This window comes from Astyanax mexicanus, chromosome 7, assembly GCF_023375975.1.
Source record: "Astyanax mexicanus isolate ESR-SI-001 chromosome 7, AstMex3_surface, whole genome shotgun sequence".
Lineage (NCBI taxonomy): Eukaryota > Metazoa > Chordata > Actinopteri > Characiformes > Acestrorhamphidae > Astyanax > Astyanax mexicanus.
In genome coordinates this window covers 44212052-44224090 of record NC_064414.1, presented here as the reverse complement: position 1 = coordinate 44224090, position 12039 = coordinate 44212052, and the positions used below count along the sequence as shown (strand labels likewise).

General features: G+C 39.2%; 1 protein-coding gene across 2 annotated transcripts in view; it reads right to left on the bottom strand.

Annotated features, from left to right (window-relative positions):
* The window catches only part of cabp2a (calcium binding protein 2a), a 30196-nt gene that overhangs the window by 7352 nt on the left and 10805 nt on the right, over positions 1 to 12039 (bottom strand). Inside the window, exons 1-2 of one of the 2 annotated variants that reach the window (XM_007256063.4) lie at positions 4053 to 4520; positions 2670 to 2888 (exon numbers count right to left, since the gene is read on the bottom strand). The exons of the other annotated variant lie outside the window; for it this stretch is intronic. Of the exons in view, the coding sequence (XP_007256125.2) occupies positions 2670 to 2888; positions 4053 to 4091 (258 nt within the window). The 5' untranslated portion in view covers positions 4092 to 4520. Of the gene's footprint in view, positions 1 to 2669; positions 2889 to 4052; positions 4521 to 12039 lie in introns of those variants that run through there. 2 annotated transcript variants of the gene reach the window in all.

The window sequence follows — 12039 nt, the reverse complement described above, 5'->3', positions numbered from 1 at the left end:
TCATAGAAAGAAAATGCCCTCTAACACTTTCAAACATACTTTGTAGTTACTATCCCTGTACTGAGTTTACAACACACGCTTTCATGCCTTCTGTTTTTCTCTCTGCCTTCTGCTTTCGTCAAATCATCAAACTACACGTACCGTAATTCACCTGCTAACACCATTCACTTCAACCTACCCTGAACTATTCACTATTCTCTCCTGTTTTTCCTCACCTGAGTACTGATCACATTTGCTGAATAAGTGTTGTATCTGTTTAGACTTATATTTTTTATTATGTCTCTTTTAAAGGAGCATTCAGTAGGAAATGAGAGCAAGTGTGTGAAATAGCTACACCAGTCCAATTTTAAAACAACCTCGCCCAACCCTCCCCAGACACGAAGTTCACTCGGGTTGCCAAGTTGAAGCGGCGAAGTGACGAAACTCAGACTTGTGGATCCGGACAGGACTAAAATTAACAGACGACCATGGAGTTCAGTGAAAAACAGTAGGTAATTCAGCCTGTATTTTTTTTCAGAGGATGTCTGAGGAAAACACATACAGGTTGTTCCAGACAGGAATAAAATCACAGAGGACAACCCATAAAAGAGAAAATTACCCTAGGACCCCCTGAGAAACTAATCCCATCCAGATAGGGCTTTATGCTACACAAACAGGTATCTTCGCAACATTAGATATAGCAGTGATCTATAATACACTTTAGCACTGACCTTAAAATGAAGTGCTGTTAAGTAATCTTGCCTGTCCTCTACTGCCAGCACAAGGACTAAAAAGGCTTTAAGATGAAAAGGCATGAGTGAGGAATGGTCCTTTAATAGCCCAAAGAAATTAGTGTCTGTATATGAGCAATAGTCCTCAGCAGGATACTGTATTACTCACAGTGGACTTACATCTTAGGCTATACAGTCATCATTGTGTTTAATGTGACGTGATCTTTAATGACAGCCAAAGCAGTGCTGTTTTGCTGACACATTAATGCCATACCATAACTTTTACAGTGCAAACATACAGGATTACACATTAATGTCCATTATTAAAGAATTCTCCTCACCCAAATGCTTAAAAAGCTTATATATATTTTATTTTAGCATTTATGTAAATCAACTGTGTTGATTTACTGCCAACCCCAGCGAGGCCACTGATTAAAAAATACCACACATGATGAGAAGTCATATATATCATGCTGCATATCATCAATAGTGTTCTCCACAAGCTCAAACAAGAACAAAGAGGGATTCCAATGACAAACTCACATGATGAGGGGCTGGTGAGTGGGTGATGGTACAGCATCCACTGGTCAAGGAGGTGATGGGATCAGGTTTAAAGGGGAGGGGATGGTTGCTTGGTGATGGTCAGGGTGGGTTGACTGTAGATGGATAAGATTAGACATAGTGATGGATGTGACAGAGATTCAAAATCTAAACCTGAATCTATGTGAAAGTATAACCCCAAATCAGAAAGTTGGGATAATGTGGAAAATTAGAAAGTAAAATGTTTTTTTATTTAATTGCAGAGAGTATGAATCCAAGATATTTCATCTTTTACCTCGTCAACATCAACTGTAACAACAAGCACCCTGTACTTTTATACACCTTAAAGCGGCAGGCTGTATTATTTTGCTTCTAAACTGAAAGCAGAAGCATTTCTGAGTGGAGAAGGGACAAAATATTGTGTTTAATGGCACGCTGGTCAGCATGGAACCCATGCTAAGCCTAATACTGTATATTCATTCTAAAAACTGGGGTCTCGGGTCACTTTTCTTCTGGCCACCTCACACGTACAGCCTCTAAAAGAGGATCCAGAGCAGTTTTACTGAACACGAGGGGTTGGTGGAGCAATGGAGACTTCAGAAGGGAAAACTTAGAGCCCAGTAGCTCATTGACTCATGGTAAAAACAAAAAAAGGAAGGACTGAAGTTTCTGACTGAGCGCTCTCTCTCTCTCTCTCTCTCTCTCTCTCTCTGACTAAACATAACCTGGAATTGGATTCATCTGCTCTGAAAAAAGGAGACCGCATCACACCCGCCCAGTTTAAAATGATTCTTCTGCATACTCGGTGCAATTACCTGTTCTCACCAGAGAGGGTCCTAAATCCTGAAACTTCAAATCAGCTTTAAGATGTATGATTGCAGGTAGAATGGGACAAAATCTCTTCATTGTTAGGTATCCTTGGTATCCTTTTTAAGCATTGAGTAAAGGAATGACAACATTCACAAACAAAGTAGGTAATGCTTTACTTTCCCTACTTTTTTTGGAATGTGTTGCAGGTAAGAAATGCAAGAATATATATATATATATATATATATATATATATATATTAACAATTAAATGAATTTGAGCAGATAAAGCATGACATATCTCGGGTTCAAACTGTCTGCAATCAAATAGAAGTCAAAGAATATGTGCGAAACACTGTGTTTTTTACAATAACATAATGTCCTAACTTTTTTCTGATTAATGGTTTTGACTGTAAACGCATTGAAGGCTGCTTTTATTAAAAAGAAAAAAATATGTAAAAATGTCCTTTGGATTTCCGACTTCATGGTTAGGTTTATTATAGCAGCATGTATGTACATCAGTCAAACAGAAATCAAACAGGGGAAATAATGAGCCAACAAAGACAGAAATGCAAAAGTGTGTGTGTGTGTGTATAAGAGAGAGAGCACATACGATTTGGGCTTGAGCGAGGCCCTGTCGGAGGAAGATGCAGGCAGGGCCTACGATGTTGTGCAGCATGGAGCAGTTCTGAACCAGAGCGCACAGAGGCTCATCAAAGTCTCGTTCACTCCCCGAATCTTCATCCTCCTCATCTTCAACTTCCGCGCCCTGCACTGACCCCAGCATTGCTGCCGCCAGTGGAACTGCACTGGTCTCCAGGGGCGGGACGCCCTTCAGGAGGAACCACACAGTTACCGCACTGTCATGTTCCTACAGTTACCATAACATACCAGCGCCATTCACCCCACCATCCTACTTCTAGTTACCCCAACATTTGACCCACAGTGAACCCTAGTCCTGGATAGGTTAGTGAGCCTGCCATTCTAGTCCTAGTCACCCCACTGATACAGTCAATTTTATACCATATTCTAGTCAGTAGTAGCCTCACTATTCCAGTCCCAGTCACCTCACCACCCCATGGACCTGTTCTCCTTCACCATAACATTGCAATTCAAGTCACTTTACTGTACCACCATCACAGTCCCCTAATAACTCAGTTATTCCAGCCCTCTGTCCTGCAATCACAATCCCACTGTGACAGTCTCAGTCACCCCACTGTCCACATAATTTTGGAAGCAGTTACCTCGTCATCCCAATCTCAGCTACCCCAACAAGTCACTCAGTCACCCAGTTTGCCCATTCACTATACCTCTTTATACCTCATTCTAATCCTAGTCACCTCACTCAGTGTTCTGGTCCCAATATCCCTACCAACCTAGTTCCAGCTCAACCAAAGTCCCTGTCCTTTTAACCTTTGGCCCAGTCACAGTCACTCCATAGTCCCATTGACTTTTACTACTTTACCCCACTATCACAGTCCAAGTCACCTTATTGGGTACCTCCATAACAATCCCCCATTTTTAACAGTCCTACCATATCAGTCCCATCAGTCTAACACTTCCACCTCTCAGTTACCCCAACAATCCAGTCACCCCACTGTCCCACTCCCACTTTGTCCAAGTTTCAGTTACACTGCATGTTCCCCCCATGCATTCAGCCACTCAGCTCTAAGCCTGCCGCTAATAAATCTCAGTGTTATTAAACTCATAGTTCATCACAATCGCCATAACAATAATGCGCATAATGAAATTATCCAGCTGTGCAGGTTAGAGGTGAATGGGGATTTTGTAGCTTACAGATAAGCACATTAACACTTACTGACTCACTGGTTCTCACACTTTGATTGCTCAGTACCAGCTTTATTTACATTAAACTGATATAAAAAGCCTTTAAAAAATTATCTTCATCACTAATATGCTTAAATAATCCTTTAAGTTAGTAAGACTTGTTTCTTAATGTTCTTATTTCCCCTATGTAAAAACAGATATGGCTTACCTTCTTCATACTGCCTCTTTTGGATGGCTTGGCTCCCATTCCCTGTATTTTGCTTTACCTCTTTCTGCTTCCTCTCGTTCTCTCTCTTTCTGACCCTCCCCCTGTTTCCCTCTCACTCTGTCCTGCTTCCTGTGTTCAGATATTACACCAACTTCAGTTCTCCTGCAGTGCAATAACTTACATCAGACAACTAAACGGCCTAGGAGGGCACTGCTGAGTAATGATATTAACACAACCGATAATGAAGACGTTGATGAGAGTGTAGCCGAGCTGGGCAGATGAAGAGCATAAATTCTGGCCCGTGAGAGAAAGATCAGTATCTCCCCCCTGATGGTGTCAGCGGTGGGATCCATTTTGGCAATCTAATTTCAAAATTCTTGTCCTGCACTTGCTGTCCATTTTCTTTGCCTCCATACTTCTTTACAGCCACACAAGTTTCCTGTCTTCCTTTGGTCTTCCTTTGGTTCTGGACGGCTGCTACACTTTAATATCCAACTTCTCACTGAACTGCACTACAAATGACTGATCTGACAGTGACAGAGAGAAGATAGAGGTAAAAAAAAGAGAGAGAGGCAGACATAGGGAGGGGCTGTGAAGGAAAGAATGACAGAGAGAGAAAGAGAGAAAGGGGAGGGGACTGGCAATAGACAGAGAGAAAAAGACAGAAACAGAGAGAGACATCGGAAGAGAGAAAGGGAGGAATGCAGGGGATGAGGGAATTAGGGGCCGCTGGAGGCCTTTTTAATCCCGAACATTTCAGATTACACAGAGTGAAATGAGGTTGGTGCTGATGACAGGAGCTGAGTGGCAGCAAGGTAAAAAAGACAGAGAGGAAAATGATGGCCTAGTAGCAGGATGACCTATGAGCTAAGTCAAGAACTGACCAAAAAGAAGACCAGTAAAAAGAAAAGAAAGCCTGAAAAAGCAAGAAAGCAAGACATCAAACTGTAAATATAGAGTAAAAAAGTAGCCTTGAGCAGTTTAGCTCTTGACCAGACTCACTCTTAACAAGTTCGACCAACCAGTAGGACCAAGCTAATTGATAAAAATTATCCTCATGACATTGGCCAACCACCACTATCAACATGTTCGGACATGACAAAACAAGACAAGCTATGCAGAGTTAGAGTCAAGGTTAGGCAGCTGGATTTCCAGTATAGACTATATTTCACTAGGATGACCTGCTTTTTGACTACTTGCTTCCAGTGAAAGCTGGTTTTAAGCTGGATTTTCAGTTGGGCACTCATGGAAATTGTTATTTAGCTAAAATGACAAACGTTTTTAGAAGACATTAAGCTACAGACAGCATATGCTTGTCACTCTGCAAAGCATTTTAGAGCTACCATTCTCCACAGTTTCACTGCAGCTGAGTCACAGCCACAACACAGCGGACCAAATCTGACCAGCAACACTTTCTGAGCGAGATTAGGATGACCACTACTTAAAACAGGGTGAAACAGGTGCACAAAGATTTGGGCAGCCTGATTTCTTTCACTTACTCTGTCCCGCGTGAGGCAGAAAGATGAGTTCCCTGGTCCAAATAAAAGTATTAGTGTATTACTGAGTCACCAGCCTGCGATAATACCATTTAATCCCCAGCAGATTCCCTGATATCTCCTCTGTTACCCTTACGAAAAACTGCATAGTAGGATTACTTGCAAGAATTAGGTTTTCCAAATGCTTGGACACATTTCTCTGAAGCCGCCTCCATTTTTCAAAGTTGTAAACATGACCCCTCAGACGAACACCCTGTTCTTTCGAGCGGCACAAATCCCTGTCAAAACCAGACACCCTGTTTGTGCAACATTTCCAAAAACACATATTTGGACTAGCTCTTCTGATGTAACTGTTGTATGATTATGCATCTGAAACTCATTTTAGGAAGGAACAGCAATGGTTGAATACATTTTGATTGTTTTAAAGCAAAAAAGAAAACTATTATAATATAAAACAATCTAGAAGATCATGAGAGTACTGCAAATCCCTCAAACTGAAATAAAAAAAAACACTTTGGGTATGCTGGTTGGCAGAGAATGAGTGTTTTTGTGTATGGAGTGCATGATGAATTCTTATGTTACCTTACAAAACCCTTGTGTCTTTTTGTTCACCAAAGTTCAAACAGTGCAAATGTACCATAAAAAGTTATAAAAAAAATCCTTCAAGTCTAACTGTAGCTAGCTAGCCAGACAGACAGAGATTCTGAAGGAAATTAAGGAATGTTCCTTTCCTAAAGGTACTAAAGACATTCCCTTGTGAAAAGTATTCCTGTATTGGCTGGAGAGCAATAGCGAAAACAGGCGGAAAACGGGCGGAAAACAAAGACCTGAAAACGGGCGGAAAACAAAGACCTGAAAACGGGTGGAAAACAAAGGCCCGAAAACGGGCAGAAAACAAAGACCTGAAAACGGGCGGAAAACTAAGACCTGAAAACGGGCGAAAAACAAAGACCTGAAAACGGGCGAAAAACAAAGACCTGAAAACTGGCGAAAAACAAAGACCTGAAAACGGGCGAAAAACAAAGACCTGAAAACAGGCGGAAAACAAAGACCTGAAAACAGGCGGAAAACAAAGACCTGAAAACGGGCAGAAAACAAAGACCCGAAAACGAGTGAATAGGTGGAGACCCGAAAGGGGCGGGAACAAATTTGCGCCGAGCGCGAGCGAGAGGGAGTGTAAATAAAGCTGTCAGGAGAAGCTTGGCTGCCCCTTATAAACTGGGGGAGAGATAGAAAAACAAAAACAGCTTCTCAGAACTGAACAGGGAGTGTTTAAGGTGGTTGTGGACTGGGCTGTAGTTCCGCCAGGGGAAAAGGAGGAACCGAGTTGAAATACAAAAAGGTAAACAAAGGAGAGCAGCCGCGAACCTGGCATCCCTCACACACACTGGCTGGATAGAGTGAGACTGAAACTTATTTTGCTTGCTTTAATTAGTGTAATCAACATATAATATGAAAATGCTTTATCTCACATATTTGCAACCACCGCCTGCAAAAATAATCTAAAAAATTGCAATGTTATATTTCACAGTTATGTAAAACTACTGTGTTTTATATGTCTTTCAAAAGTAATAAAGTAGTGAAAAATAAAAAAAGGTTAAAAATGTATTTTCTTAAAAATGAAAAACTAGTGGATTATCCTAATCGAACATTACCTGTTAGAGGTAAGGAACACCATTGCACTAAATATTGATAGAATAATTATTAATGGAGTTAGTAATGAAATATTCACACTGCTTGTTAGGATTCTTTTGATTTCAGACATCTTTTGGATAATTATGCACCGGGTCAATATTAGCCAGGAACACTATTGGTGTTCATGACAAATGAACAACATTGCAACATTCAACATTTAATAAACTATAGATTGCATTCCCTTTTCAATTCCACATTGTACACTCTTAACAAATACTAAACATTGTTTTAGCATTGTTTCAACATTTAAGCTACAATTGACCTTATTTCAAAAACATTTCAATAAAAGATTTCCTTCTAATGAATGCATTTAACCACTTTAATTCAGCACCCATTGCTGTCACACATGTGCACATGCACGAACACAGCTTGTCTAGTCCCTATAGAAAAGTACTGATAATAAACTATGACTCTCTGAAGCAAATAATGATTAACTTAATTCCCATCTAAAAGATCTACAAACCTTTAGCAATGTTTTTAAAATGATCCGAGGATAGCCTGTAACATTACAGAAATAATGTTTCAGGTACATTTTAAACACATTTGACGTATCATTTGTAGGAACACATTTCAATAGTAGCAATAAGAAATGTAACCACTAGGGGCTGCCAGTATCCATACAGACTGTAATGGATATTTTGACTGTAGTGTACTGAGTAAACCACAAGATGGAAGTATAAACCCAAAAAACAACAACAGTTCTACCACATTTACTCAATGCGGCCTGTTGAGGTGCTGTGAATGCATCTCTTTAGACTCAGATAACAGTCTGTGGGATGTGGGACATGTATGTGGGACATGTATGGGTAGGGAGCTCAAATAAGAACCAGAAAGGTTTGTCCATTGATTCTATGTTGACCCGATATTTAGATGTCAGTGACAGGACAAGGAGGGGTTAATCATGGGCCCAGATGGGTTGTAAACTGAACATGCCCACCTGGGACCTACAAGGCCCACGTTCCAACCATCTGAGGCCCACAAGAGCATGTTGGCTGAGGAGGTGCAAAACTATTTATCAGCTCCCTAACAGGCCAGGATTTTTGTCAATACTCTGCCTGACATTAAACACCTAAATCTTGAAGATTTCTATTCAAGCATTACATAAAAAGTTTTCATGTTTGGTAAAGAATGTTACTGAAAAGCATAAATGTAATTGTAATAGAAAGTATAGAAAAATAGTCAAGTAAATATGCAACTGTCAAAATATAATGAATAAAAACATAAAATTGGCTCTTTCCAAAACTTCATTTTAAAATAAATATTATCCTGAATACGAATCAAACAGTTCATGTCCTCCAAACCTGTAGTTTCTTTTTATGTTTGTCTAGTTTTTACTTCTATTTTCAAACATGCAGAATTTGGGTTGATTCATGTTACTGATCTGGAATTATTAAATTATTAAATTATCTCCTGTAGGAGATTTCAAAGCCCTTATATGTTCAGAATGTAAATATCATATTTTACTGCAGAAAAAAAGGGTTATGTATCACCTACACCTGTAGTTCGTATACGGGACAAGGCATTTTATGGGGTTTTAACTTCTTAACATAAGTTATTTTTGCTATTGTATGTATTTTACCTAAAAAAGAAATCTGCAGTCTTTTACCTGTCAAAAGCCAACCTCAGATGACTTTCACACACTATCTTGACCCAAGCCAAGTCAAAATTGACAAATAAGCCCTATTTTGAGTAGAGAGCACACTAAGAGCAAGTCATGACATAAGAGCATGAGAAAGTCAGCCATAACATAGAAAAACATTAATAATTCATTCACTTTTATGGCCATTTCCAACCTCTCACTCTTTCCCATGCAATTCATCAGGTTGTGTTTGGTAATATGTCTTAATAGAAAACTGTACTAAATACCTGGGTTTATTTACCACAGTTTAATATCAGATCTGTGCATGGACGTCACAAACCGAGAACCTCACTGCTGTTTCCTTACTGAGAACAGACCCAGGATAACCAAAAACACAGCTGCAAATCCAACTCCAAAAGCTCTGTAAAAAATCTCCAAAGTCCCAAAATCAATGTTATGTAACACTTAATTTACACACTCAGACTTTACACACACCCAGACCACCAGCAAAAGCCTTTCCACTATGAAAATTGTCACATAGTAAAACATAAGTCACTTCAGGAGAATATGTTGTTTTTTTATATAGTCAGACATACAGCTCATCACCTCCAGACTGAAAACAGGTTGCTACAGGAATAAGGCCCCGAGACCATGAGCAAAGGAGGAAGCTAAAACCAGGAAACTGAGGGGTGTCTCTGCTAGATTTAATCTTACTTTTACCATAATTTCACTTCCTCAAAAAATCTATTCATGGAAACAGCTGCCTAAAACACTGTATTTGTTTGGACAGTATGTATTGTTTTACAATATGTAAAGAAAAAAAGATATAGTTTTCAGTTTATATAAAAGCCAGAAAAGTGTATAAATAGGTATCCTACCATTAATTTTATTAGACATTATTTCCAGAAAGTGTGGAAAATTGGATTATAAGCATTCAAATGTAGAAATGAACTAAATTAAAGATGGGTTATGTATAATTTATGTTCAAATGTTTTTGGACACACATTCTAATGAATACATTGAGCTACTATAGGTTGCACACAGCTTTTTTCTAGCCCTTGTTGAGTAGAACTGCCAATAGAATAGGACTCTGGAGCAGGCAAACATGAACGTATTGCCCAGCTGAGAGATAATATTAGTAAAAAACTATTTTCATTGAAATGTTTGAGTTCAAATTCCTAAAATTAAAAACATTAATGTAATTTAACATATAACTCTTTATAAATGTGGCAAAGAACACATTTCAATTTAAAGAACTGGAGCATTTATTAAACACAATATTTCTTAAGCCCTATCCGGAAGGGGTTAGTGTCTCAGGGGGACGTCTGTGAAAAGTATTGCACACTTCTACTCAGTGATAAAACTCTTGTATCCGGACTACAATTGAAAAAACAGGAGGACCAGTGAGTTTTTGGTTTTCTCGGTCACGTTACATCGCATTCAGTAGCTCCTCCATTTCCACTCGATGTTGTGATTATATGAATCTCAGTGGAAATGTGCGCCCAAAATGTAATTATGGTGTGTGGCAGTGGCAAATAGCTATTTTATTAAACACGAGGAGATGTGCAGGGCTTTAGAATGATTTATAAAAAACGTTTAAATAATTAACTTGCATTGCTACTAAATTACGACATTCCCACAGTCACATTTATTTACTTGTTTGAAAAAAATATCTTAGGATTATTGGCATAATAATTTTACTATAACACTAAAAATGTCAAATTATTTCTAGGTATCTTTAAAAAAAAGTTTTATTTTTTTTTCTAACCAAAATTTTTTTGTTTGTGGCACCATCACTAATGCTACATGTGGGCTAGAGAGGGGCATAAAATCCCCCCTCCCCAAACAGAAAAGTCTTTTTTAATGAAACAGTAAATCAGCAGGTGTCCCGGTATTTTTGTCTTTTAAAGAGTATATGAAACACTCAGTCCCTTTGGCACATTTGATCAAACTCTTTCTCTCTCTCTGTCTCTCTCCCTCTCTCACCCACGAGTGTGTGTAATCCATGAGCTTGCACGTCTTTAGCACAGGTTTTTATCATCAGTCCAATAATCTATCTCCACTTTAATGTTACATGTAGGTCAGCAAGGGTTAATCCATCCTGAACACACTCACACACAGTCACTGCTCATCACACTCATCCTAAACTCTGTGCATTAGCAAATGATTGAATATTACAGAGATATGCATTCATCTAAGATATGTAATATTACATAAAATCTATCAGCCTGATTCTATTCTGGTTGGTTTCTGATGCAGTTACAGTCCATTGTAATCACAAATACTGGGCCTACAAGGAAATGTCCCGCATCACCTGACTGAGATTATCACCGAAAACCTGCTCACTGAAGGACTGAACGGGGGATAAGTCCACAAACTCTGCCATCCATCCCATAACCAGCAGAATTTAGATCATGTTCCTTCACTAATGCCTCATGTACATTTGTTCTTGTAAGTGTGATTCCATGTATGTGCGTCTGCGTGCATGTGCACACGTGTGTGTGTGTGCGTGTATGTGTGTTATTATCTGGGATTTAGGTCAAACTCCATGCACGGGTGGTCTGTGAGTGGATTAGGGCCAGCCCTAAATGAATGAAGGGAGAGTGGGAGAGAAAGAGGAAACAGAGAGTCAGAAGCTGAAAGGTATCGACGAGAGAGTGAGAGAGAGAGAGAGAGAGAGATAGAGAGAGAAGATTACTGTTCTTAAAAAACACACGCACTCTCTCACTCTTCTTTAAATACACACCATATGCTTGTGCTGTAAAACAACTGGGTTTTACATGTCCCGTCCTGTCTGTACAGTGAATAGATAGTTGAAAGGAAATAGCATTAGAGCTGTGGTTTTCAAACTTTTTAGACCACATATGATCAAACTAAAACTAATCCATAAGATCATAGGATCATGTGCCACACACACACACACACACACACACACACACACACACACACACACACACATTTGACAAGAAGTGGCCTCCACATCTTATTAGGGTAATTTCTTTTGCTCTTCACTAGCTGTTTTGAGCCTGCACATTTTTCAATTTGCAAGCTGGCACCGTAGGATGTATTAATTGTTTATGGTACCAACTGAGAAATCCTGAGACAAAAAAGGCATGTGAAACACTAGGCTAATTATTCAGCTATTAATCTTAATTCAGATACTATTGTGAATTACTTAGTAGCTGGTTGTTTTATCATGGGGAGTTCCAAAGAGTTC